This window comes from Anolis carolinensis, chromosome 1 (assembly GCF_035594765.1).
Source record: "Anolis carolinensis isolate JA03-04 chromosome 1, rAnoCar3.1.pri, whole genome shotgun sequence".
NCBI classification, from domain to species: domain Eukaryota; kingdom Metazoa; phylum Chordata; class Lepidosauria; order Squamata; family Dactyloidae; genus Anolis; species Anolis carolinensis.
In genome coordinates this window covers 171540452-171567386 of record NC_085841.1, presented here as the reverse complement: position 1 = coordinate 171567386, position 26935 = coordinate 171540452, and the positions used below count along the sequence as shown (strand labels likewise).

General features: G+C 37.9%; 1 protein-coding gene across 2 annotated transcripts; it reads left to right on the top strand.

Moving 5' to 3' along the window:
• Positions 1-23: 23 nt before the first annotated feature.
• Positions 24-26935, top strand: actr2 (actin related protein 2). Of its 2 annotated transcripts, XM_003215225.3 has the most exons (10): positions 24-153; positions 2030-2140; positions 9567-9581; positions 12400-12615; positions 15323-15395; positions 17955-18091; positions 20800-20949; positions 21379-21524; positions 22690-22822; positions 25585-26935. In XM_003215225.3, exons 1-10 carry the CDS (start codon positions 106-108, stop codon positions 25753-25755), a joined length of 1200 nt encoding a protein of 399 aa, XP_003215273.1. In that variant the 5' UTR covers positions 24-105; the 3' UTR covers positions 25756-26935. The 2 variants fall into 2 exon arrangements, with proteins under 2 accessions (XP_003215273.1, XP_003215272.1); XM_003215224.3 differs by lacking the exon at positions 9567-9581.

Genomic DNA, 26935 nt, shown 5'->3' with positions numbered 1-26935 from the left:
GGGCGCGCGACCGCTTCCTTTGGCGTCACTTCCGAAGGAAAAAGGGAGCAGCCTGGTGGAGGCAGCCGGGGTGGGGTCGTCGTTTGCTCTTGTGAGGGAAGGAACATGGACACTCTGGGCAGGAAGGTGGTCGTCTGCGACAACGGCACCGGGGTGAGGAGAAGGGGGAGGAGAAGTAGGGGAAACTTGCCCTCCTTCCCTCTTTTTTTCGTTCAAAAGGCTCCGGGCCTTGTCTTTTCTGACAGGAATCCACCTAGTCGGCATTTCCTGCTCTTGCTCTGTCTGATTGTGGGCCTGGTTGCTGCGTCAACGCTTCTCTACGCCTTTCCCTCTCCTTTTCTCCCGTTTTGCACCGCCCAGCCCATATATCCCAGGCCCCTTACACACAGCTGAATAAAATCCCACATTATCTGCTTTGAACTGTTAATATGTGGCAGTATGAACTCAAAACAACCCCGTTCAAAGCAGATATTGTGCGGTTTTCTGCCTTGATATTCTGGGTTGTATGGCTGTGTGGAAGCCTCCCTCCCAATAGATCGCGTAGTGCAGACGCTTCCTCGCCCGTCTTGGGTCGATTCACCGTGTGTCGCTTTGGTTGGGCCTCTCCCATCCCCCGAAGGGCCACGACTCTCTCCCTGTTTCCATGGCTCAAGTCCTAGGGCCATTCCACACAGCCATATATCCCAGAATATCAAGGCAGATAATCCACAATATCTCCATTGAACTGAGTTATCAGAGCCCACACTGCCATATAGTCCAGTTCAATATGGATTTTATACAGTTGTGTGGAAGGAGCCCCAGAATATCATAGCAGATAATCCACAATATTTGTTTTGAACTGTGTTATCTAAGTCCACACTGCCATAGAATCCATTCAATGTGGATTTTATGCAGCTGTGTGGAAGGGACCCTAGTTGAGACCTGCCTGAATAATCAACATGTCTAACCTTTTTTGCTGCATTCCTCCCCTGCCTCGCCACAACCAGGAAGTGCATTTTTGTCAGGAAAAAAAAACCCTCAGATGCTTACTGTCAGCAGCACTGTCAGCTCTCAGGCATCTTCAGCACTGCTATATAATCCAGATTATCAAAGCAAATAATCCACATTATCTGCTTTGAACAAGATTATCTAAATCCTCACTGCCATATAATCCAGTTCAAAGCAGATTATCTGGATTTTATATGTGTAGAAGGGGCCTTAAACACATCCCTTCTTGAACATAGCACATTAGGGTACTGTTCCATTATCCAGGCGGTGGCCAAAAGGGGGCCTAGTCAGAGAAGGATAGTCCATGATGAACTACTATCGTAAGCAGCTAGACAATAAGCAAATAACTCTCATCAGTAAAGTATACACTTAAGCAATTTCTATTAATATTCCGTTTTATTGTGTGTATGTTTACTGAGAATAATGTAGATTTGCATAATGGGCTCATATTCATTGATGCCATATTTGTTAGAGAATATGGCAAAAAGCGCACTTCCAAAATGTTCCAAAACCAGTGAGGATGCTTTCAAATTTACAGTATTGGTTAGATCAGTGATTCTCAACCTGTGGATCCCCAGGTGTTTTGGCCTACAACTCCCAGAAATCCCAGCCAGTTTACCAGCTGTTAGGATTTCTGGTAGTTGAAGGCCAAAACATCTGGGGACCCACAGGTTGAGAACCACTGGATTAGACTGAAAGCTTAAAACTAATGGCACAATGTCACAGGCTGCAAGCTTTATCTTTCAGCCTTAATGCCTCCATCTGGAAAGATAGTGGATGACTACTTTATTGGGATTTTAATAATGAGGCTGTTTAACATGAGCTAGAAAATTAAATTTGGATGAGTAACACAGTCTCTGGTAGTTGCATTCTTCATGTTTTATTATTGCTTCATGACTTAAAGGGAAGTGAGAGAGGTAATCAAAACCACAATATGATTAGAAGTAAATGTTAGATTTATATAAAAGAATAGTACTGATAAGCTGTTATAATGTACATGCCAATCAGGAAACTCACTTGAAATTATTTGTGTTTTAAATAGTTTGTGAAATGTGGATATGCGGGATCCAACTTTCCAGAACACATTTTCCCAGCTTTGGTTGGAAGACCAATTATTCGCTCAACTGCAAAAGTGGGAAACATTGAAATCAAGGTAATATCTAAGGAATTATTTGTTTTGTATGGTAAAATGTAATTTGTGATACATTGCATGGAACATTGCAGATAGGCTTACAAAGGGTACTTGCTTGAAACAACAAACACTTTTAAAAATATTGTGTGGTGTTTGGGAGAGAAAGAACCCTCCCATGGTTTACAGATTTTGTACAACATAAGTGGAAACTGAATTGAGGTGCTACTGTGAATAAAAATACGTTGCAAATGTTGTAAAATGTGTAGGCTTTGAATTGTGCATTATGTTAGTCTAGATTGGGGAAGCCTAGTCAGAATTATAAGCATCATTGGTTAATTTGTGGCTTGTCAGTATTTCTCAGCCTAACTTGTTTTAAAGAATAGTTTATCTGAAACATTGCTTGATTCATATGGAAAATGCTGGATAATTTTTCTCTTCATCTTTACCACTATTAGCTTTTTTCATTGGTTTTCATAAGCCATTCTGTGTTTTGGATTGCTGTACAAATTATACATACATAATGCATTCTGTTATAAATAGATAAACTCTGTATATACTCAAGTATAAGCCGACCCGAATATAAGCCGAGGCACCTAATTTTACCACAAAACCTGGGAAAACTTATTGATTTGAGTATAAGACGAAGGTGGAAAATGCAACAGCTACTGGTAAATTTCAAAAACAAAAATAGATACCAATAAAATTACATTAATTGAGACATCAGTAGGTTAAATGGTTTTGAATATTTATATAAAACTGTAATTTAAGATAATAAGACTTTAATAAAATAAGTCTGTCCAATTCTAATTACCTATATACTCAAGTATAAGCCGACCCGAATATAAGCCGGCCAGGACCCTCACTCAAGTATAAGCCGAAGGGGGCTTTTTCAGCCCTATAAAAGGGCTGAAAATTTTGGCTTATACTCGAGTATATACAGTATATAAACTGCCATGAGGAACATCTCCGTATTTCTTCTTAATTGCAGCAAAATTAAATGTCTTCTCACCGTGAATGTAAATATTTGTTACCGCAAATTGTCTGTACTAATTACTTTCTAATAACCGATTCTCAGCATGAATTACACTATTCCTTGTTGTTCTTGCTCTCCTTATGAGAGGGGCCCTAACCCACCAACAGTGCTGTCATTCAGGTGCCTTACAGGGTGGATAGCAGAACTATCAATGCCTGTTTCCTAATTAGATCTGTATTAGTCTGTATTCACACTCTGCCACAAAGCAAAATGTTCCACCTTTGTTCTTGACTTCAGCCTTTTCTCCTACCTGGCTGTTTATAAAAGCAGAACTCAGATGGTTCTTGAACTGCACCAGGAACTTTACAAAGGAGAATTCAACTAGATTTTCTGTGGAAGTGGGATGGGTTTTGTTTTTTTGTTTTTTTGTTTTGTTTTTGGCCTCTCCTTTAGGTCCTCCTCATGACTTCCTCACTTAAATTGGATGTCTATCCTTCCTCAGTCTTTTTTTCTTCTTCAGAAATTCAAGTGTGTGCATGTGTGTGTATATGCATGCTGTGGTTGGGGTGTTTGCAGTCCTGACATTGCCCTGGCAAGTTTAAGGCACAGTTAATGAAAATGTTAAGGTCAGGGTCCATGGTTGAGAGTACAAGTGAGGGATCTAAACAAATCAAGTGATCAATGATTTAGGAAGCTGGCTTCCTAAAGAGATCTTTTACTTAAAGATATCTTATGCATGGATTTTATTGAAGGGCTTGATTAATCAAAGCATTGCACTAAGTGAGATCCACATTGGCACAGGTGACATAGTGAGAATTTTGAGAGATCAGGCCACAGAACATTGACATTGAGAGTGCCACTAGCACCCCAAAGGAATACTAACAGTATTAATTCCAAGTGTAGCAGCTTGAATAATGACTATGGGACTAGGCAGTATGTTTTCAATCCATTCTATTTTATTGTATTTATATCTTTTAATTGCTTTATAGTTCGAGATGTTATTTTTTTTACTTGTATTTATAATGCGGCATTGAATCTTGCCATAATTTGTAAACTGTTCTGAGTCCCCTTTGGGGTGAGAAGAGTGGGGTAGAAATATAGTAAATAAATAAATTGCCGTCAAGTCATTAAGGAATTAATGAATTTAGCAGTTTTAGTGGGTCTTTAAAAAAGAAATTAGTGACGAAAGTTCTTGTGTTGCAAAATAATTCTGCCGTTCTCCAGATATTCACTATCTAGAAATATGTGTCATTCTTTTACCTTCTCTATCTCGCTGTATCTAAGTGCATATTCATTCTCCTTTTATGGTCACTTTGGAGAATCTCAGACATGGTGAAATAAATTTTTACGCACCCAGTGTTAAGTTTTCTATAAAGGCTACTATGAGTTTTTACAGTCAAATGCTAAGAATTCCTGAACAAATAAATGCTTGGTTTGGGACCTGCCTATCTTTGTGACCGCGTCGTCCCCTATGAACCTACGTGCTCTCTGAGATCTTCGGGGAGGCCGTCCTCTCACTTCCGCCTTCCTCACAGTTATGTTTGGTGGGGACGAGAGAGAGGGCCTTCTTGGCTGTGGCCCCTCAGCTCTGGAACTCCCTCCCTAGAGAGATTAGGTTGGCACCCTCCCTACCATCCTTTAAGAAACAATTGAAAACCTGAATGTTTGGGCTGGCCTTTGGAGAGACAGCCATTGGATGACCAGCCTCATTATAATTCTATTCTGAATGTTATTAGGTTCCTTTCATCGGGGTATTTTAATCTAATGATTTTATCTTATATTGCTGCTATAGTCCCCCCCACCCACCTTTGAAGTTGACTGAATGGCATTGGTGGTTGTTTGATATTATTACTGTTGTATAAACCTTTGTTTTAACTTCTGTTTTATCATCTTCTTGTGTTTTAAACTGTGTATATTGTTAATGTATTTGCGCTGTTACTTTTGTAACATTGTGAGCCGCCCCGAGTCCCCACGGGGAGATGGTGGTGGGGTATAAATAAAGTTTTATTATCATTATCATTATTATTAATATTATTGCTAGTATAGGGAACCTGGTTCAATTAACTGTTGCTTTTTAAAGGATTAAATTGTAATGCAGTCTGCTTTACTTATACATGATTGTGGAGTTATCTCCACAGTCATGTATAAGCAGATGTCCTGTACAAGTGGAGGGCAGATATTGAGGCCAAATTTATGAATGTTGATATGATCCATGGATAAGATGAAGGTTATTTTGTGAAGAGGGCGAAGCACCAATGTTACCTCATGGGGACCAGCTACCCCTGGCTGCCATCATCACCATTTTCCCAAGATGGCATAAAAACTGAATAGAAAAGTTGACAAAGGCTTTCGTGGCTGGAATCACTGGGTTGCTGTGAGATTTACAGGCTGTATGGCCATGTTCCAGTAGTATTATCTCCTGATGTTTCGCCTGCATCTATGGCAGACATCCCCAGAGGTTTGTGACCTCACAAATCTCTGAGGATGCCGACCATAGATGCAGGCAAAACATCAGGAGATAATGCTATTGGAACATGGCCATGCAACCCGTAAAACTCAAAGCAACTCAAAGTAGAGAAGGTTTTTTAGGTTTTTCCAGAATGAGCTAAGCTCTATTCAGCGGAGGGTAAAGGATCCTTTTATTAAGAAGATTTAAGATAAAATACTTACATTGACCCATGAATAAATCGATCCAATTTCGGGGAGTTGATTTTTTAAACTAAAATTTCTAGACTTCTGCATGGGTGCATGAAATAATTCAGGCATTTGTTTATATTTATACCCTGTCCAGTCTTGGATGTCCCAGAGCAGATGAAATTGAATTGCAGTTATAGAAAAAGATAATAGTAATTATATAATCTAGATTCCTGTCACCCAGCCTATTTTAGTATTAAACACCTACCTAGGTTTGACAGCATGTTTAGTTGACTATGCTTGTGTAATGGTAAAAGTATTGGTAAATCTATGAATAGCTTCTACATTTGTGTACAGTGTTCCCTCGCTACTTCACGGTTGACTTTTTGCTCCCTCACTTTTTTGTGGGTTTTCAATTAATATTAATGTACACATTTATCGTGGGTATTTTCACTGTTTCACGGCAGTGTGCAAAGGGTTTTGGAAGGGGGAGAAGGGAGAAATAAAGGGAGGGGGGGAGGGAAGGGTTGGAAATAAAAAAGGGTTATTTAACTTCTATTCTTCTTCTCTGCCAGTGTACTGTATATTGTAACTGCTAAAATAAAGTACACACTGCATTGTAGTAAGTGGTCTGTGGTTTGCTCTCCTCCACACATAGAATAAATATAGGGTCCCTACTTCACGAATTTTCACTTCTTGTGGGTGGTCCTGGTATGTAGCCCCCGCGATAAGTGAGGGAACACTGTATTGTCTTTATTTGAGTAATAAATGGTGTTTAACAAGAGATTTGGCCTAGGTGCTGGGGAGGGAAGATAGTAGCAGACCACAATAGCATTCCTCATTTATTCATTTAAAGAGAAAGTGTTCTTTCCTGAATTATATAAATTCCATTTAATTTCAAATGTTGATGCTTAGAAGTAATGGAGAAGGAAAGGACAATGAGAAGCATGGACAGATTCCTAAAGTCTTCTGTTTTTATCAAATTGTAATATAAATAGGTGCCTAATCCTCTCTTGTGTTAATAAACGTCTTCCAAAATCCAGAATTAAGACGTCTTTCCTGTTTATTCTAAACACATAACAATGGGAAAAGCTGTTGTAAACTTGAAGAATATAAAATGTGTTGCAATATTTGCAAAATTGACATCTCTGTACATTAGATTCAGAATTTCATTTAAAAGACATTTAAAAATGTATGGGTAGCTAAAGTAGCTTCAAATGTATGCATTAAATTGCAATTGAGAAAGCTGCTTTAATGATTAGATATTATGGTGATAACTACAATAACAATTTAGGCTGAACAGGGCATAGGGTTGCAGCCTGTGTTGGACGGAGTCACACTCCTCCTGAAGACGCAGGTTCGCAGCTTGGGGGGGTTCTTCTGGAGTCATTGCTGAGCCTGGAACCCCAAGTCTCGGCAGTCGCCAGGGGAGCATTCTCACAATTAAAACTTGTACGCCAGCTGCGCCCGTACCTTGGGAAATCTGACTTGGTCACGGTGGTCCACGTTCTGGTTACATCCCGAATAGATTACTGCAACACGCTCTACGTGGGGTTGCCTTTGAAGGCTGTTCGGAAGCTGCAATTGGTCCAACGGACTGCAGCCAGATTGCTCACTGAAGCTTCATACAGGGAGCACACAGCCCCCCTGTTGTGCCAGCTCCACTGGCTGCCAGTTTGCTACCGAGTACAATTCAAAGTGCTGGCTTTAGCCTATAAAGCCCTAAATGGTTCTGGACCACTTTTCCTGTCCGAACGTATCTCCTATCAACCATCTTGGAGTTTAAAATTGTCTGGGGAGGCCTGCTCTTGGTCCTGCCTGCTTTGCAGGCGCGACTGACGGGGACAAGAACCAGGGCCTTCTCGGTGGTGGCTATGGAACTCCCTCCCCAGGGAGATCAGATCAGCCCCCTCCCCCTTGATCTTCCGCAAGAAAATGAAGACATGGCTCTTCGACCAAGCTTTTGAAAACCTGGTGCAGCAGTAGACATGAAAGACTCAGAATTTGACCAATGGAATGGCCCGGACCCTGCTCTTGGATCACGTGATGCTAATGGTTTTTAACTGTGTTTTATTGTAAATTAATGTGTATTTTAAATGACTTTTCTGTAATTCTTTGTATTAAACGACATTTATTGCCATTTTGTAAGCTGCCCTGAGTCCCCTCCGAGATGAGAAGGGCGGGGTAAACGTATAGTAAATAAATAAATAAATAAAATAATTATACTTATAGATAATAACTACCAGAATCTAGACTAAGAGCTGTAGGTTCAGAGTCCAGTCAGATATACCCAGAATATTTATGTGCAAATTGAGGCAGCCCTTGATTATTTTTCTCTAGAAAAATAAATAATTATTCTGTCTTTTAGGCAATTTGATATTCTTGAAGTCTAACTGTAGTAATGTTATCTTTTCATATTATTAATATAGTAATGTTAGCTTAGTATATGTTAAGTTTTCATACATGATGATGAGCAATAAAATAGAAAGGCTGCATAGCTTTTATTCCAGTTGAAACCATTCCAGAGGTAGATCTCTTTACACTTTTTAGAATCTGTGTGCTGTTTATGCATTCCTAAATTGGTTCCAGGTTGTTTAGTAAAACTGGTTTATTCTCTTCTAGCCCTTACTAATTTTAAAGTATAACATCTCATGAATAAAACAGTACTGTACTTTTTGTTGTTTGTTGTATCTGCCCCACTCCCTCCACATGGACTCCTCCACTTGGAAAAAGTATGCAAAGGGATCTTGTAGCATCTTAGAAACTGAGCGCCCTTCCAGACAGGCCCTATATCCCAGGATCTGATCCCAGGTTTTTCTGTTTATCCCAGATTATCTGGCACTGCAGACTCAAATAATCTAATTTAAAGCAGAAAACCTGGGATCAGGTACTGGGATATAGGGTTTGTCTGGAAGGGCCCTGAGAGAGTAGCATTGTTTTGTAGACTTAAGTCCCTCAGAAGCCTTGTCTAAAAAAGCGCATACCACCAACATCGTTCTCTAGGTACCATGCTCATGTATACATCTAGAAAATTTAGTCAAAAATCAAACTCCAAAAACAGGCTTGACTTATCCACATGTCCATGGGAGTACTGCATCTTAATTTTTATCAAAAAAGGAATCATTTTTGAATAGAAGGGTGAATGGCAAAAGTCTGTCCCAGGAGAACTCTAAAATAACCCACTGGCCCACTCTACTGTCTTTGCCATGGTACTGTTTCTGGCATTTTTGAATGCCTGGGTGGGTGAGTGATGGCTGGACCCTCTGCTTTCCCCTCTGCGGAATAACCTGTAACATAGCCATGGATCATATCAAAGCCCATAGTTTCGACACACAGTTTTTTGACAAATTAAGTGTCTTTATAGCCACATAATTTTGCTAAAAAAACATTCATATGATTTAATATTCCTTTATTGGTTGAAGCATAATTGCCAGATAAGGGTCTATAGATTAAGACTAAATTTCAGTAAGAGTTTAGCATTGAAAGTTTCTTGGGTAACAGATCTTAGACACATCAGAATGTCTGCAGAGCACTTTTGGTGAAAACAAGAACACTAGCCATTTCTTGCCAAGATGTTAGTTCTTCTTGGAGCTGTCTGGTTTTTGATTGGTTTGGGTGGTGTTCTGTTTTGCTTTTGATGTTTTTTTTTTTCTAAAGCAGTACTCTTTCTTTTACTTTTTGTAAAGTATGCTGAATTCAGAGCATTCTCTTCCTGCATCTGTGTTTCTGCTTTATTTATCTTGTGTATATTTGAAATACGTTGAATACAAATTTCACCTGGGCTTCTTCTGATTCTCTTACTTCTGCATTTCCTTCATCTTTCTTGACCTGTTGAAGTAGAATAACAAAAAGATGGTAAGTGAGGAGACCCATGTGCTCTCATTCACTCTTTTGCTTGATGGGTCCTTGTAGCCTCTATAATGCTTTTTCTTTTTGTCCTTTGCTCTTTTATGTTTTCAGTTCATGTCTGTTTTAAGCTATCTTCATTGCTTTGATTAGATAGCTATTATTTCCTTTACATTGTTGTATGCATTCTGAAAATATGACATGACCAAGTTTTTTATATCTATCTAGATGCAAAGCATCAATAGGTCTAATTGTCAGTATGATATTATGTTAGGGATCACTTTAGTCTAAGAAGATGCTTCTATGCCATTTGCTGCATAGTACATGGGTGTTAAAAGAAGTAGAGCCTATTCAATCATATATCCTAGCCTTTCTTTTTTGCTTGTTTGCTCATCTGGCCCTCTTATTATTCCCATGTATATAGATTACATGGGGAACTGCATGAGATTACATGGGGATGTAATAATTGCATGTATATGTGAAATGGTCATGAACTGTACACAGTTATATGAGCATAATTTGAGCAGTGATACATCAGTTTCTAAAAACTGTAGTTGCTGAAATTATGACACTTAAGTTCGTGTAGAGTAGCTTTCCCAAAAAAGACTGTGCAGTTCTATACACGTTGATTGCTGTGAGGGGTTGTGTAGAGAGGAAGAAACAGCCAATTTTCCTATTTAATAGGAACTTAGTATGTTCTGTTCCCACATGGCAAACCTTTACTCAAATTAAATATGCAGTTCAGTGTCATTTTCTTCATGTTTCTAACAGGCAATTCAAACATGTTATGTTTTAAATGTAGCATCATAGGACTAGTGCACCATTGGTGTGAAAAGAGGATCCAGCATAGATCTCTCAAAGTTCAGCCAGCTTTGCTTATGAATTGCAAAAATTAAAAACAGTGAACAGAGTATTTAGTTAACATTCATATCAGACTGAGAACACTGCACTATTTTAGTATAAACCACTTTGGGCTATACAAAATAGTGTGTATCCTCTTACAGTAAACTGCCCTGTATACTGTACTTATGTATAAGTGTTAGCATTTTAATCAAATGTTAACTTATCTGGGTTGACTTATCTATGGGCCAATGTGTGTACTGTATCTTGAGTCTTATCAAAAATAGGAAATAGCCACTTCTCTGGGGGCCTTCCACACAACCATATAACCCAAAATATCAAATAATCCACAATATCTGCTTTGTACTGGATTATCTGAGTCCACACTGCCATATAACCCAATTGAAAGCGGATAATGTAGGATTTTATACAGCTGTGTGAGAGGGGCCCGGGTGGCAAAAAGCAAAAGCTTTTTTTCCCTGGAAAAACCTAAAAGAAGCACCGACCCTCTTTTTGAATGCCTGGGTGATAAATGGCAGCAGTGTCCAGGAGTACCTGACCCCTTGAAGAAGCATGGACACTTTCCCCTTCTACAAAATGACCTTCGACTTATCCAAGGATAATCGCAAAATCCATGATTTATGCCCCAAAACCTCTCCTCAGTTTTACAGAAAAATGACTTATGCATGAGTAACTATCTTGAATCGTTTAATATTAAAATCCTATTTAAAGAAGGTGTGCATTTTGTTTAAATGGGTGGAAGCTAAACTAAAGGAAACACGTATTTTAAAGTTGTGTGAAATTCCTATGTGTGTTTGAAGTTTGCTACAGTGGCGCAAACATTGTATTATTTAATAATTGAAGATTAGTTCCCATTTTGTATTTATATGTATAGTATTGTTATTTTATAAGTAAGGGACATTTTTGCTTGCATTGCTACTTGTTGGAGAGCAATAACTTCAATTGCAATGACAAACACCATGCCATATTTTTAATATCATGGTTATTAGGATATTGATAGAACAGAAAATAGATATAGGTTGCTTTGTTTTATGCCTATATTGTAAGATAAGGGCACGTAGAGGTCGCATCACTGATTTGTATGTGGTTGTGTCATTTCTAAACTAGTTAATTGTTTAACAAATGTAAATGACAGCTTAGGAATGAAATTCACATTTGGGGGGTTAGAGAAACATCCCTTACAGGCATGAAACAAATGGCTTTTACTTCTCAGAGACCAGTTTGCTGATGCAAACTAATATCATCATCATCATTTAATTACTTATTAATCGCCCTCCAGGTGATTTACAAGATAAAATTGTAAAGGATAAAAATACATACATACAAATATTGATAAAATTAACATAGATTAAAAGCTCTAGTAAAGAGCTTTTCAAACACCTCTCACCCTTCAGCTAGTGCACGGTGTGCTATCCCTTATTTGCTTTTGCTACTTGTTCTCCATGCTTGTGCAGCAATTGTTATTCCAATTTAGGAATGTACACAGATACACGAAACATGCATGGAAAGTATTTTCTGCTAAAATGACCTATTCTTGTAATTCCACATCACTGGGCCTGTTCACATATAAATATTTGACAGAATAGTTTGGAAGGTATCATCAGGGGAATCTGCATATAAACTCAGTCTTTGAATGTTCACTGGTTTCAGGGACTGCTTGTTTATGGTACAATGCTGCTTTCAGAAGGCCGAATCTCTCAAATTCTTCTTAATGGGCCTTGATTCTACATCAGGTTTACAGCATGAGAATAAATCAGAACCTTGGTCATACCTTGGTCAAGTTAAACCTTGGTCATACCTTGGCTTAAATCTGCCCATCCCTCAAAACACTTGGGGAAATAGAGCAGAATATAAATAAAGTTTAATTAATTAATTAAATGTTTGTTCTGTATTTTTTTTTAAATAACAGATTCTGTAAAAGTGTCTTGAATACACCCGTTTATCAGTTTCCATTTATTATTTCTAGGACCTTATGGTTGGAGATGAAGCAAGTGAGCTGAGGTCGATGTTGGAAGTTAACTATCCCATGGAGAATGGCATTGTCAGGAACTGGGATGATATGAAACATCTTTGGGACTATACTTTTGGACCAGAAAAACTGAACATTGATACAAAGAACTGTAAAATCCTTCTCACAGAACCTCCAATGAATCCAACAAAGAATCGAGAAAAGATTGTAGAGGTAGGTACCTTTTTCAGGATATGCTATGCTACCTAGTCTACACCCAGGTTTTCCTAAGTAGAACAGGCACTATCTTTTGTGCAAAGAAATGTAAGGGAAAATCAATCCTTTAACATTTATGAATTGAACCTTAGTAGTAGATGGAACACAACAGTTTATTAATAGTATATCAGGAAATGGCACTTGATCTGCTTTGGCTGACTGTGTTCTTCAGGAAAAATGTGCTCTGTCTAGAAGCCTAAAAACTCTTCTAACATTTTAATTGCAATATGAGATTTTATTCAAAGTTTTATTTCAATTTCATGAAAAAATCTATTTAAAACCATTGAATTGATAGTGGAAATTCATGTATTTGCATATTTCTTCAACGAAGTTCAGTGTGTGTGTTTTTAGATGTCCATCTGCCAATCCCCCCCCCCCCCCCCCAGGCATGGCTGGGCAGCAGGGGACTCATTGATCTCCTGCGAAAGGTGATTGAATAACTCCACTTCTACCTGTTATTTTCCCTTTATTCCCACCCACTGGTGCATCTCTCTGGAAAGTGGGAAATAAAACCCTGCAAAGCAATTTGAGGTACGGGTTCTGCGCTCAATGTAATCACTTTCCTGACTTCAAATGAATTCTAGACCTGTAAATCTAACCCCCTGCAGCAAATCTGGTTCTTTTTGAACCAGTTCCAAGCTAGATTATAGTGTCAAAGTGCTCTTACTACTCAGTTTCTGTTATACAGATAACCAAAGGGGAAAATGTATAATGGAAACTTGCAGGTGTCTCTACCTACTTATTTTCAAGTATGTATGGTCATTATTGGGCCATATATCTTTAAGTCTAAAGTATTTCTGTTTGTAGCTCAAAATCCATTTGTTACTTGTTATGGTATTGAGTATGTTGGAAAGATTTGTGTCCTTAAGACGTCTCTGATACTGATAGAATTTCATGAATGCACAGGATGTAATCCTATAGCATGAATGACTAATTCATCAGATGTGAAAGCGGAGATATTCTGGCTCTTTTTTCATGAATGCTTCTTGGTGCTATTGTCTCTGCTGTGGCTTAAGGCTTTGAGGCATATGTAAGAAGGTAATGAAGCAAGAGTTAGATTCTGCATTTTTATAGAGCTTCAGAAATTACTCATGTTTGAGATCTATCTATTCAGTTAGGGAGTTCCACAGTTGGATGCAGCCACTGAGAGCTGCTTCATGCTCAGAAAAAACAAAAAGACACTCATGACTGTACCCCTTTAAAGAGATGTGAAGGGAGGACAAATTATTTAGGGCTTTTTAGGTCTTAGCTTGTTTAGTGAAACAGGTGTAGAAGAAGTCAGGAAGCCAGCATTCATGCTTGAGTACTCATATGATTTGCTACCAGCACTACATTTGTATCCAAATATGCGTTGATTTATTGTGTCATCTAGAAGTTTTGAACAAACCTGAAATGTATAATCATAATCAATGTTGCTTTAACTTGTGAAAACATAACAAGGGAAGAAAGTGATCATATGCATTGGTTGAGCACATTATTGTTGTTGTGTGCCGTCAAGTAGTTTCTGACTTATGGCGACTGAGAACCTCTCTGAAATTGAAATGGGCCCTTTTCTAAAATTTGATCTTTAACCTTTACAGTAAAAATTGGTGTTTCTATTCCTTCTTCAGCTGGGCCGAGGGTAACTAAATATCTTGATTAAAATCCTGGTGGGGTTAGTTTAATTCTAATTACAGTAGAGTCTCACTTATACAACATAAACGGGCCGGCAGAACGTTGGATAATAAGGAGGAATTAAGGAAAAGCCTATTACACATCAAATTAGGATATGATTTTACAAATTAAGCACCAAAACATCATGTTATACAACAAATTTGACAGAAAAAGTAGTTCAATATGCAGTAATGCTATGTAGTAATTACTGTATTTACGAATTTAGCACCAAAATATGATGTATTGAAAACATTGACTACAAAAATGCGTTGGATAATCCAGAACGTTGGATAAGCGAGTATTGGATAAGTGAGACTCTACTGTATATGTAATTATTAGTTCAAGTTTTATGTCTGTAGTGAAGCATTTGTTTTTGTCATATTTTATTGCACACTTTATTAAAATTACTGTCATGGTAACATTTGTACTTCACAACAGTGTGCTTGAGACTTCTTTGCTTCATGCCTTATAAGCTAATAAAAATACTCTAGTATTTGCACAGCATCTTACAGAAAAACAATTAGAAAGCAATATGAATTTAATAGAATAATAAACCCCAAACAATAAAGTAGAGCGAAAAAGGCTTGAAATTAATTAATTAAAATACTGTGCCAAACTAATGTATAGGCCAGCCAGCTGAACCTAGCCAGAATGTTTTTTACCTTTTTGGTTAAAGTTATTCTTACAAGAAGAAGTCCCAACTCTCTTGCTGTATAAAATTAATGCCTAAATGTTCCAAGGATAAAACAGGTTAAGCCCTCCTGCAAAATGTTGATATAAATGCTATGGAATTATAGGAGTGTCTTTTTACATTACATTTTATAAATAAAACAGTTATTTTACTTAGTTAGAAAGAAGGGAAATGACTTGCAGGAACATCTTTGTGACTTACGAACCCTACTTCTTAGCAAGTACAGAACACAAAATCAGGAAATAGTGATTTCAATGACACAGATAATTGCTATGAAATTTACAGTTAACAATTGTACAACAAGAGAATTTTATTTTCCAGGTAATGTTCGAAACATATCAGTTTTCTGGAGTCTATGTAGCTATTCAAGCAGTTCTCACTCTGTATGCTCAAGGTAAGTAATTGTGGACACTACTTAGAAATGCATGTGCCATCAAAAAAGATCCAAGTACAAGCAGCTCTTAGACTGAATATTTCCCTGGCAAAGCAAACTAACAAACCTAATAGTTAACATATCTTGTTGAAATGCCCTTCTGCTCTTTAGGGAATAAGGAAAAATATATTTAGCATGTATTCTTTAAAGTACAGGCAGTCCCCAAGTTACAAACAAGATACGTTCTGTAGGTTTGTTCTTAAGTTGCATTTGTTTGTATTGTGGAAACAAGGATTGGTGAGAAAGCCTCAGTGGAGATACCTTTTCCCTATGATAGTAACTCTTCCAGGAGTTAATTTCCCTTCCTAAGGGTAAATTTATCTCACTTCCTGTTGTCTCACTCCCGTTCTTAACTATGAGTCATTTGTAACTCAGATGTTTATAACTTGGAGACGGCTCGTATAGTCCTTTCTGCCAGTACCGCGTTTCCCCGAAAATAAGACAGTGTCCTATATTAATTTTTGCTCCCAAAGATGCGCTAGGTCTTATTTTCAGGGGATGTCTTAGTTTTCCATGAAGAAAAATTCACATTTATTGTTGAACAAAAAAATGAACATTTATTATATACTGTACAGTAGTTGTCATCACAAACCAGCATAACCAGACAAACTGTGAATCCTATCAAGAATTTCTTGTTCCTACCATTATTTCCATGTACAACATTCTATGATACGTACATTTACCAATCCTGCATGCTCTGGTGTTTTGTTCGGCGGGCATGCTTACAAGCAAAAACTTTGCTAGGTCTTACTTTCGGGGGAGGCCTTATATTTAGCAATTCAGCAAAACTTCTACTAGGTCTTATTTTTGGGGGATGTCTTATTTTAGGGGAAACAGGGTATATGAAAGATCATAATTGGAGAGTACAGTGCCAGAAATCTGCTTTGGTCAACTGTCTTATTGCTGGGTCTTGAGATTTGTAATGCTTCCAGCATGCTAATTTCTTATGGATGCAAACTGTTTCACATATTGATTTGAACGGCTCCATACCTGCTCCATTGGGTGCCTCATTTCCTGAAACAAGAGAAATGGCTTTACTTTTGAAACTCGAACAGAATAAAATGTGTCTCAGATAAAATGGCACGACAATGGCTTAGATCTAAATGTTATGCTAACACTACAGAATGTTCCTTCTCTCTTCTTCCTCCTACAGTCTTGAGGCCTCCCAAAAACTAGATTTCGAAGGTTTTCTATGCCTCTAGATTGGTTGTTCCTGGGAGTTAGTGTGGGGAGAGGGGTGATCATTGGGAAGGGCGATAGTTGTTCCTAATTTTATTTAAATCTGTTGCTGGAAACCGTTCAGTAAATATATCTTCAATTAAAATTGCAGAAAAGTTGTCTCAAGAATGATGAACTCAGATTGTTATTGTGCTTGAAATAACAGCACATAAAGTATACAAAGAACATTGCTGTTATCAACAATATTTATTGTATTTGTTAACAAAAAAGAACTTCAGGTCCAAGTGTGCACAGCAAACGGATATACACACAGCTCAGTATAGTAGCTAAATAGTTTTCAAATACTTTTTTTAGGGGAGAAAAATGTACATGTTGTACTTGCTTTAAAGTGCAGCCACAAAAAAGAAATAGACTGATAAGAGAAAGGATGATTATAAAAGAGCATGCTAGGATTTATGATAGTTTTCTTCTTTATCTTGTATTCTGTTTTGAAGAGGAAGAAATAGCTTAATCCAAAACCCCATTTATGACAGTATACACAACAGGATGTTGTAAAACTTGGTTTGCTGGAATGAAGTCTGTGTATTTAGTTTTATATAGCTGTTTGTTCTTTATTTGCTTTTGCTTATTGATAAGGATGGTTTGGGTTAGAAGACTACTTCTCAGCTATTCCTAAACATTTGACAAGAAATTGAGCAAACTTTGTGGTTTTGGTTGTACAGTTTGTATATTTTTGTTACATTTTTTGTAGAGAACCAATGAAAAATGCATGGAAGATGAAGATTAAAGTAAAGGAACTTTTCACCAAACATATTTCTCTTATCCTTTTTTTAGTTATCTTGGTTTCTAGGGGAGAATTCAGGCTTGATTTCCTTTGGGACCAATAGATTTGTCTTTTTAGCAGTCCATGATATGTGTAGAAATCATCCAGCACATTTCAAAAGATGTGTTTTTATCTTTATCATCATCCTTCCCTTTCCAGCTTTTTCAAACATGCATAGAAATGGGAAATATTATGGCAAGGGCAATCTTAACTTAGCTTGACTGATGCTGATGTATCACTTTCTTATGGTGTGAGGTTAGTATGGTAGTCTTGTATCACCATATTCAAAAAAGAGTCACAAGTCTAAGTAATTCCTGGCTGGAAGTATGGATTCATTTATGTTGTCAAAAGTCACAGTCAGGGTTCCAGAACAGTGAGCAAGGACCTTGTTTCCTTAGTCCTTTCCCCAGCATAGGTATTAGGGCAACCAAAGCAGTTTCAGTTCTGAAACAAAACTCTGGAATTAGATAACACTAATCCACTGAACATTTCACCTGCTTTTCACCATTATTTTTCAGGTTTACTGACTGGTGTTGTTGTGGATTCTGGAGATGGAGTTACTCATATTTGTCCAGTATATGAAGGCTTTTCTCTTCCTCATCTCACCAGGAGACTAGATATTGCTGGTAGAGATATTACCAGATACCTCATCAAGGTAAGTTGGAGAACATGTGCCCATTCTTAGGAAGGCTAAAGGAGCAATTAACAATTGGGTTAATTCTTCACACCAGCTGATCAAAGCAGGTGCTAAGAACACCAAAATCTACACTGTTTTATCTGTAGTTACTTTCTCTCCTCCCTTTAGTTTTTTTTCCATTCATGCTTGCCAACTGATTGAGAATCTGTCTGTCTATCACAGTAATTTATTTTAGAATTTATAGAGCATAGATAGCAATTATGGCAGTATCAGAAGACTTGGTTTAAAAGCAGGGAAAATCAGGGTGCAGGATTGGAGAAAAAGCTCTGGAGAAGAATTTAATTGAAGCAGAGGACAAAGCAGATTCAGCGCAAAAAGAACACCCCAATATTTTTGAGGGGAGACAGCAACTCTTATTAATGAAGATTTTGTTTTCAGACAAAGGGAGGGCAGAAGCTATAGAATAGAAGCTGTTCCTATTTACTCGTCAGGGACACAACAATAGCCAAGGAATGGTACAAGCCACTTCAGTAGGGTGGCTGGCAGCAGTTCTAATTTGAGCAATTTACCATTAATGGTGGAAATTTCATTCACTCTGGTCATTTTTGAAAATAATAAACTACAGATAAATGGCTTTTCACATAGTTCAGGAAGGTTACGAAATCATTTTCTCAAAAAGATCAAAGGAACGATATCTTCCATCACTGCTACCAAAAAACAGTATCAGGAAAGATATTCAGCATTTAATTTTGATTGGAACAGTAGAACAAGTTACATTTGCTCAGATATTCAAAGGGATTTGCTCAGTTTTCTTGCCATCTTGAAACACAAGGGGGGACAGATCAGTTTTGGACTTCAGAAATATTAGAAGTTCACGATGGAGGCATTTCAGACTATACTGCAGAAATTGGACCTAAATTACTACTTATACTCAATAGATCTATGAACAACTTTCTTGCGCGTTCCTATGTATTACAGCTGCCAGAAATACTTACAGTTTAACTACAATGGCAACCATTACCAGTTTGGAGTTCTTTTGTTCCATCTTGTGTCTTCACCTAAAGTCTCCTTGATAGCATTCTAAGGAGCAGTTGGATAGAAAGAGCCATCAATATTATAAAGTAGATAAATTTTAGGCAGTCATTGGAGGAACTGATTTGCAGATGGGATTCATGACTTGAGCAGTCATTATCACCCTTAATGGAAGTGGCTTAGATATATATCAATGGTTGTGAATGGCTCCATTTGCCTTCCTGAATAGTCAGAACACAGCCAATAGGATATTTCTAACTAAAGATTAATATTCGTTATAGAGCATGTTACAGCATAAGGTGTTCACATGAATGGATATATGACACAGCATGGCAAAATGGCTAATGTTGAGAATTCAAAACTTTTATTTAAGAAATGGGAACATTTCCAGATCATAATCTTATTTTGGTTCTCTTGAAGAAATTAATTTCTTTTTGTCTGTAAATGTGCAAATTTCTCACAGTCCTGAAGTGAAAATAATGGTGTGAAGTGGCCCTGGAGGGTTCCTGATATCTTACCCATTTCCTTATCAGTAATCCTGGTATCCTAATATCAAAATCATCTTGTATTTCTTTTTTGAGACTGATTAGTATAGTCGGACTTTCACAGCACAGGATTTCACACCATTTATCTAGCTTAGTATAGTTGAGAAGGCTCAAATATATTTTCTTGTTTAAAGGAGACTTTCTTTGACTGTTAAACTCCTGAGATAGAGTGGCTGCTGTAGATCTTTTTGGAAAGGCCTGCAGTAAAATCTACTTCTTAAAATGATCAGAAGAATAACTTTGCATATTGTTTTTCTTTCTCTGGCTATTATGAGAATAGAGACATGTTCCCATAAAACCACAAACAAGTCCACTGCTAGAGATAGATATTCTGAACTTGGTTATATGCTTATATCATAACAGTAGATTAGCAAAAATAAATTTACAGGCAGTCCCTGAGTTACAAATAATCTGACTTATATACATATGACTCCTAGTTACAAACAGGGATGAGACAGTGAGACGTGAGAAGAAATCTAACTCAAGGAAAGGAAATTGTGTCAGCAATCCTTATTTCCACGGCAAGCCAACATTTTCAAAATCCAATTGTCACAGAGACAGTGTGGTGACATTTTCTGCACAGAAAGCAAAAGAAACACCTTAGGGGTGTTAACCCTTCTCTATGCTACCCCGAACTAAAAAAATTATTAGAGTTACACTTAAAAAATGTACCTGTTCTGATTTACATTCAAATTCAACTTAAGAACAAACCTACAGAACCTATCTTGTTCATAACCCAGGGATTGCCTGTAATGGATTGGTATCATACAGAAATGTTGAATCATTACTACAGAAGAGTGCATCTTTTATGGAATATTACCTAAATTTGCTGCTAATAAATATTTTTTAATACCAGCTGCTTTTATTACGAGGCTATGCCTTCAACCATTCTGCTGATTTTGAGACGGTTCGTACTAAACGGTTCGAACTAAAAAAATTATTAGAGCTACACTTAAAAAATGTACCTGTTCTGATTTACATTCAAATTCAACTTAAGAACAAACCTACAGAACCTATCTTGTTCATAACCCAGGGATTGCCTGTAATAGATTGGTATCATACAGAAATGTTGAATCATTACTACAGAAGAGTGCATCTTTTATGGAATATTACCTAAATTTGCTGCTAATAAACATTTTTTAATACCAGCTGCTTTTATTACGAGGCTATGCCTTCAACCATTCTGCTGATTTTGAGACGGTTCGTATGATCAAAGAAAAACTTTGCTATGTGGGCTACAACATAGAACAGGAGCAAAAACTGGCTTTGGAGACAACTGTACTAGTTGAGTCCTACACAGTGAGTATACTAAGAGCTAAGCCATAGAAGTCTTAAGCCTAATGCTGATTTGAATAAGGCCTGCTATTCTAAGTTTTTATTACTATTTTTTATTCCAGTTAGCTGCTTTTGTTCCCAAATCTGCTCTGATCAATATAAATGTGCTCCATAAAAATGTATGATAGTTAATGGAAGTTGATGGTTTATCTGACAATGGAGGATAGTTTATCTTCCTGATAACTGTCACAGTTATACAACTTGGCTGAAGAAAGTATTAAGCTAATGTGTGCAGTAAGTCACTATCTTCCTTGGCCTCTTTTGCCTTTTTATACTGCTTTTATGCACACTTGAAACAACCTTGGACCTGCTCCTGAGACAGTTTTCCAGTTATAGTAGGAATGTGTCAGAATCATCTGTATTTTTCTAGTAACTAGATAAGCTGTTCTCTAGCTCCCAGATGGCAGAATTATTAAAGTTGGTGGTGAACGGTTTGAAGCGCCAGAGGCACTCTTCCAGCCTCATTTGATCAACGTGGAGGGGGTTGGTGTTGCTGAGCTTCTTTTCAACACCATCCAAGCTGCTGATATAGACACCAGGTAAGAGAACATCTGCAATTCTTAGCCTGTGTGAAAGTAGAAGACTGGATGAGGAAGAGTTACTTCCTTATTTTTCTGTATAAACTTTCAAGGAGAGTCTTTTAACAGATAATTAAAGCTCAGGGGTTAGAGGAAAGAGTAGTTCAGTTATGCCACCAATCATGCTATCAAAATCAAAAGAACATCCCTCAAGAATTTAAAAGTTCATGGAAATCATAAATTTGCACCATTCAGCCAGAAGAACTCTGGGTTGAAACTTAGAAACATTATAAGAGGAGAATGCAAAAAGATTATATCTGTAGCCAAAAAGGAAAGGGACACTTTATTGTGTAACTATCCACTCTTTAGACAGGTATGGATAGATGAGAAACAGAAGTAAAAGATGACAGAAATAGGGACAGAATCCTGAATGAATTATATGTCGAGACAAAGTGAAATATTATCATAATCAGTGCAGTGAAACATGAGAAGACAAACAAAGAGCAAGAAATCTCTTCCACAACAATGCAAGAAATCAAACAGAAATGTAAAACAAAAGTGCTGAACATGGGAACAAGTTAAAAGATAAGGACAGTATAGGAAGAATTACACAGCATAACTACAAAAGTGATGAAATGATTACAAGAGTCCTTCAAAGAATAATCTTTTGGTGAAAAATTCACATCTTTAGAAAGTGAAGTAAAGTTTGTTCTCTAACATTTAGAAAGAAAAATCCAGATACAGATGGCATACTAATAGAGCTGTTTCAAGCTATAGAGATAGTTTGTGTGGATTGAACTATTAACAAAACAAAATGTCACTATTGAATCCACTCCTAGACAGTTTTCAGTTTTGGAGTATTTTAAATTCTGAATAAGGGATGCTCAAGCTGTATTGCTGTGGAGCAGGCATGGGCAAACATCTGCCGTCCTGGTATTTTAGACTTCAATTCCCAGAAATCCCAGTCAGCTTACCTGCTGTTAAGAATTGTGGGAGTTGAAATCCAAAACACCTGAAGGGCCATAGTTTCCTCATGCCTGCTGTAGAGACTACTAGTTTTTGTTTGGGGCTTTGTTATTGTGTTTTTAATAGTTCTTTTGGTTAATGTAATATAATGAATTTACATGATGGAGCTGTTGCATTGATGGTGATCCTTCAAAGTACATGTGATATGTTATCTCTGTAGATCTGAGTTCTATAAGCATATCGTGTTATCTGGAGGTTCCACTATGTATCCTGGGCTGCCTTCACGACTGGAACGTGAACTTAAGCAGCTTTACCTAGAACGGGTCCTGAAAGGTGATGTCGAAAAACTCTCCGTAAGTAAACCTTCACATTGTTCTTGCCTTGATTAGGTTTTATGCACAGCTGTCACTAGGGGGAGCAAGGCGGTTAATAATAATGTGATGCAACCATCTTGATAAAACTTTGTAAAGTTTGAATAACCACCTTCAGATAGAACTTATTGTAGTTCTCTGTGAAAGCGCTCTACGCAGCTCACTGCCTTAGACTGAATATGTTCAAGGTCTCCAATGCTTGTTTAGAGATAACCACTATATTAAAAATAAGGAGGAAGTGGTTTTTTCGTGCTTCATGGCATGCATTTACTCTTTTTTTTCTGAAATCTTTCGATGCTGATCATATAATGCCTGCTTAAAACAAATTTTCACTTCTGGGCACTCATTGTTCCCTTTTTGGTGTTGAATGGAACAGTGTTGAGTGAGCAGGGTTGAGTGATCAGAACAGGAACTGCGGTCATATTATTGTCTTCTGTTTTAGGGAAAGCTCTTTGTTTTGTTTCCCTGTAGCACATTTAATGCTTAATAACGAACAGATCTGTTCCAAAAATGACACTTTACCACCATTTGTCTTATGAATCGTTAAATTTCAGGCTTGTGGGCTGAACTTTGATTTCTTTACTAGGATGCTGAAGTCCCCCAATTGGAGCCCTGTACAACTTAGTAGCCAAGGGTGGTGGTAGGATACGTTGTCTGCTGCTCCCCATAGAGACTTTGAAGTGAAATGAACTACATTTAAAGGACAAATCTGTGTTGGGGAGATGCAATAGGGAATTCTAGGGAGAAAAAAGTGGTTCAGATTTTTTTTAATGGGAATCAGAAATACTTACTACTGAAAATAATCTAATGAACTGTTTGTTGATCCAAATCTATCTTCTGTCCATCCCTGGTCTAATTCATAGACCTTTGTTCAAATAATTGTTTAAAACTGAAAGTTCCAATCAACGCTTTTTACAACCCCCTAATTTAATAGATTAAAAAAAAAATTACCAAGAGTACTTAAAGAACCATCCTCCCTTCTCCAAGCATCCCAATTGGGATCAGCTCCTGCAGAAACCCCAGGTTCAGAAGTATCCATAGACCCCAAATCCCCAGACATCTCCGGTGGCTGTGCCCATTCAGTGCCCGCTTCCCCAGCCACCACCTGTTCCTCAGCATCCATCTCCCCATCTGAATCTTCCTCAGAAGATCCCCCATATAGCTCTCTAAGTCGCTTCCTGCGCAACTCCTCCAGTGAACCCTCATCACGAGGGTTTTTTCTTCCTCTTCGAATTCCATCCCCATCAACCATAATCCCCGAAGGCGCAGTCACAACATCCTGTGTATATGTATGTAAAGCCTTGTTTCTCAAACTGCTCCTCCAGGTGTTTTTGGACTACATCTCCCAGAAATCCCAACCAGTTTACCAGCTGTTAGGAATTATGGGACCTGAAGTCCAAAACATCTGGAGGAACACAGTTTGCAAAACTGATGTAAAGTAATCAAGACTAATTACTCTTTAGTTTTTTTAAAGAGATGAAATTCAATGGTGTTCATCACTGATGGGATATTTTTCAGGGGAGCAGCTTCTTTCTCTGCCTGTGGCATAAACTAGCTCTCGAGGGTTAGAGAGCCCTCTAATGCAGATTTTGTGTGTAGATGGAGGGGACAGAAGGGAATAACAGGTGAGAAAGGTGTTTCTTGTGAGTGGAACTCTCCCCATGCAATTTGGATAAAGCCTCAAGAAAGGGACTTCGTAGAATACAATCTTACCATGGTAGAATCAGTTTTAGAATTTGAAGTACCTGGGGTTTGGATTCTGATACACTGTGCCCCTGGTGGCACAGTGTGTTAAAGCGCTGAGCTGCTGAACTTGCGGACCAAAAGATCCCAGGTTCAAATCCCAGGAGTGGAATGAGCGCCCGCTGTTAGCCCCAGCTCCTGCCAACCTAGCAGTTCGAAAACATGTAAATGTGAGTAGATCAATAGGTATCGCTCCAGCGGGAAGGTAACGGCGCTCCATGCAGTCATGCCGGCCACATGACCTTGGAGATGTCTATGGACAACGCCGGCTCTTCAGCTTAGAAATGGAGATGAGCACCAACCCTCAGAGTTGGTCACAACTGGACTTAACGTCAGGGGAAACCTTTACCTTTTACAAGGCTTGTAGAAAGGATGCCTGTCTTTGAAATACCCTTTGACCTTTCACCAACCTCACAGCCACAAAGGGCTAATGGGTTGCACTTTTCATTATTCCCCATCAGCATGGCAGATAGTCAAGTGATGGGAGTTATCATTTAGTAACATCTATAGACCCAAATTGGGTAAAAAATGAAAGAGCGTCAATCATGATGTAAAAAATATATATATAGGCCCTCTGTATTCACAGATTCTTCATCCATGGATTCCACAGTCCTTTGAAGGCAACCATCAAACCGATGTGGCCCCCAATAAACATGAGTTTGACACTGCTGATCTAATACCTTTAGAATCTTATAAAATTGGATTCCATTCATTACATTTCCCGTGTTAAAAGCAAGAAGTCCATTAATAGACCCCCCCCCCCAACCTGTAAGGAACAGTAGCCATTCTGGGGCTTGGCTTGACAGCAGGAGATGGGAGAAAATGGAACTCTGCATGCAGATGTGGTAGCTCAGCCAGTGTCTGTTAAGCAGTGGTAGCTCTGTCACTGCCAAACCCACTAAAGAGAATGGTATGAACTTTAGTTCTGCAGTTGTATTTGTTTTTACCATTCTGGTCAGCAAACTCTGCTAACGTCATCCATCTTCTCTTCTTCATGTAAGAAATTTAAGATCCGTATTGAAGATCCACCTCGTCGAAAGCACATGGTGTTCCTCGGTGGGGCAGTTCTTGCCGATATCATGAAAGACAAAGACAACTTCTGGATGACCAGAGAAGAATACCAAGAAAAGGGGGTGCGTGTGCTGGAGAAGCTTGGTGTGACTGTTCGATAAACTCAGAGGCTTATTCCCATCCTGGCTTTGATGCTCTCATTCCTTTCTTTCCAACCTTTGAACTCATGCAACTACATGACATGGAAAGGCCTGTCTCTGCCCTTCGACCCAAAGGCCAGGTTTTGTTCTCATCCCCTTTGTTAGATATCTGATAACATAGCTATATTTGACTGCTTAATTGGACTACGTTTTTGCAAACAAAACAAGGGCAACAGTGGCCTGTCTACTGCATTGTTCTTTCCCAGTAGGCAGTTGAGTAATTCCACTAGGCTTTTTTTCCCTCCTTCCTTTCTTGTTGTAATGCGGTTGGCTTTTGTCTGTAGCCCATTGTGCAAGGAAACCCTTTCTTAGCATGAGAGAACCTATGGACATTATTATGTGGTTGTTTTGTCTTATCTTTACATCCTTTTGCCTTCGGTTTCTTTATATCTTACTGAAAACTGAAATTAGATCAAACTGCTAGCTTATTTTTTAAAATTCTATTTCATAGTATTTTGAATTCCATTAAACAAAAAAAGGATTCTGAAAATTAACCAAATTGGGAATTGAGTGTTATAAATCTTTGAGAAGGAACTATTATATTGCTTTTCCTAAAAGAGCAGCAGCTTGAATGGATCTTGCTCCAAGTCTCAACCACCTGCATTTTTGTGTCATAAATGTATATGCCTTTTTATGGTTTAGCGATAGATAATCTTTTCCCCTATGGAATGCATATTTAGTGTCTTCCAGACTTTTTTCTTCTGTTTGGGTACCATGTTTTCTTTCATTGCCATTGGGTTTAAGGGTTTTTTTTTAATAGGCAATATTAGAATGTCATCTGGGACTGGATTTCCTGGATATAATCTATTCAAAGGCGTATGTTTTTAAAAAGTCTGAACTTCAATTACTGGTACAACATTACAAGAAAAAAGAACTATATTAAAATTTGAACACACTATAACTCAGTGCCAAGTAATTATAGAAATTTTTATATAACTGTTAAATCTTATTTAAAAACACCCAGATATTTATATATGGAATTGTTGGTAGGTTGTGAGGAATGGCCTATAATTTGTAACAGTTAAAACAATAATCGGAATCATAATCTTGGAATGTAGAGGGTTTATTGTTAATTGGTAAATTTACCTGTCTAATTGTGACTTTGGAATGAAGAGAAATAAAGCAAGTCTATGAAACACTT

Bases quoted from the DNA above. Each gene is read 5' to 3' on its own strand.
- actr2 (XM_003215225.3), top strand. From the start codon at position 106: ATGGACACTCTGGGCAGGAAGGTGGTCGTCTGCGACAACGGCACCGGG. The intron at 12,616-15,322 runs GTAGGTACCTTT...TTTATTTTCCAG, and splicing joins ATCGAGAAAAGATTGTAGAG to GTAATGTTCGAAACATATCA. The intron at 15,396-17,954 runs GTAAGTAATTGT...ATTATTTTTCAG, and splicing joins TCTCACTCTGTATGCTCAAG to GTTTACTGACTGGTGTTGTT.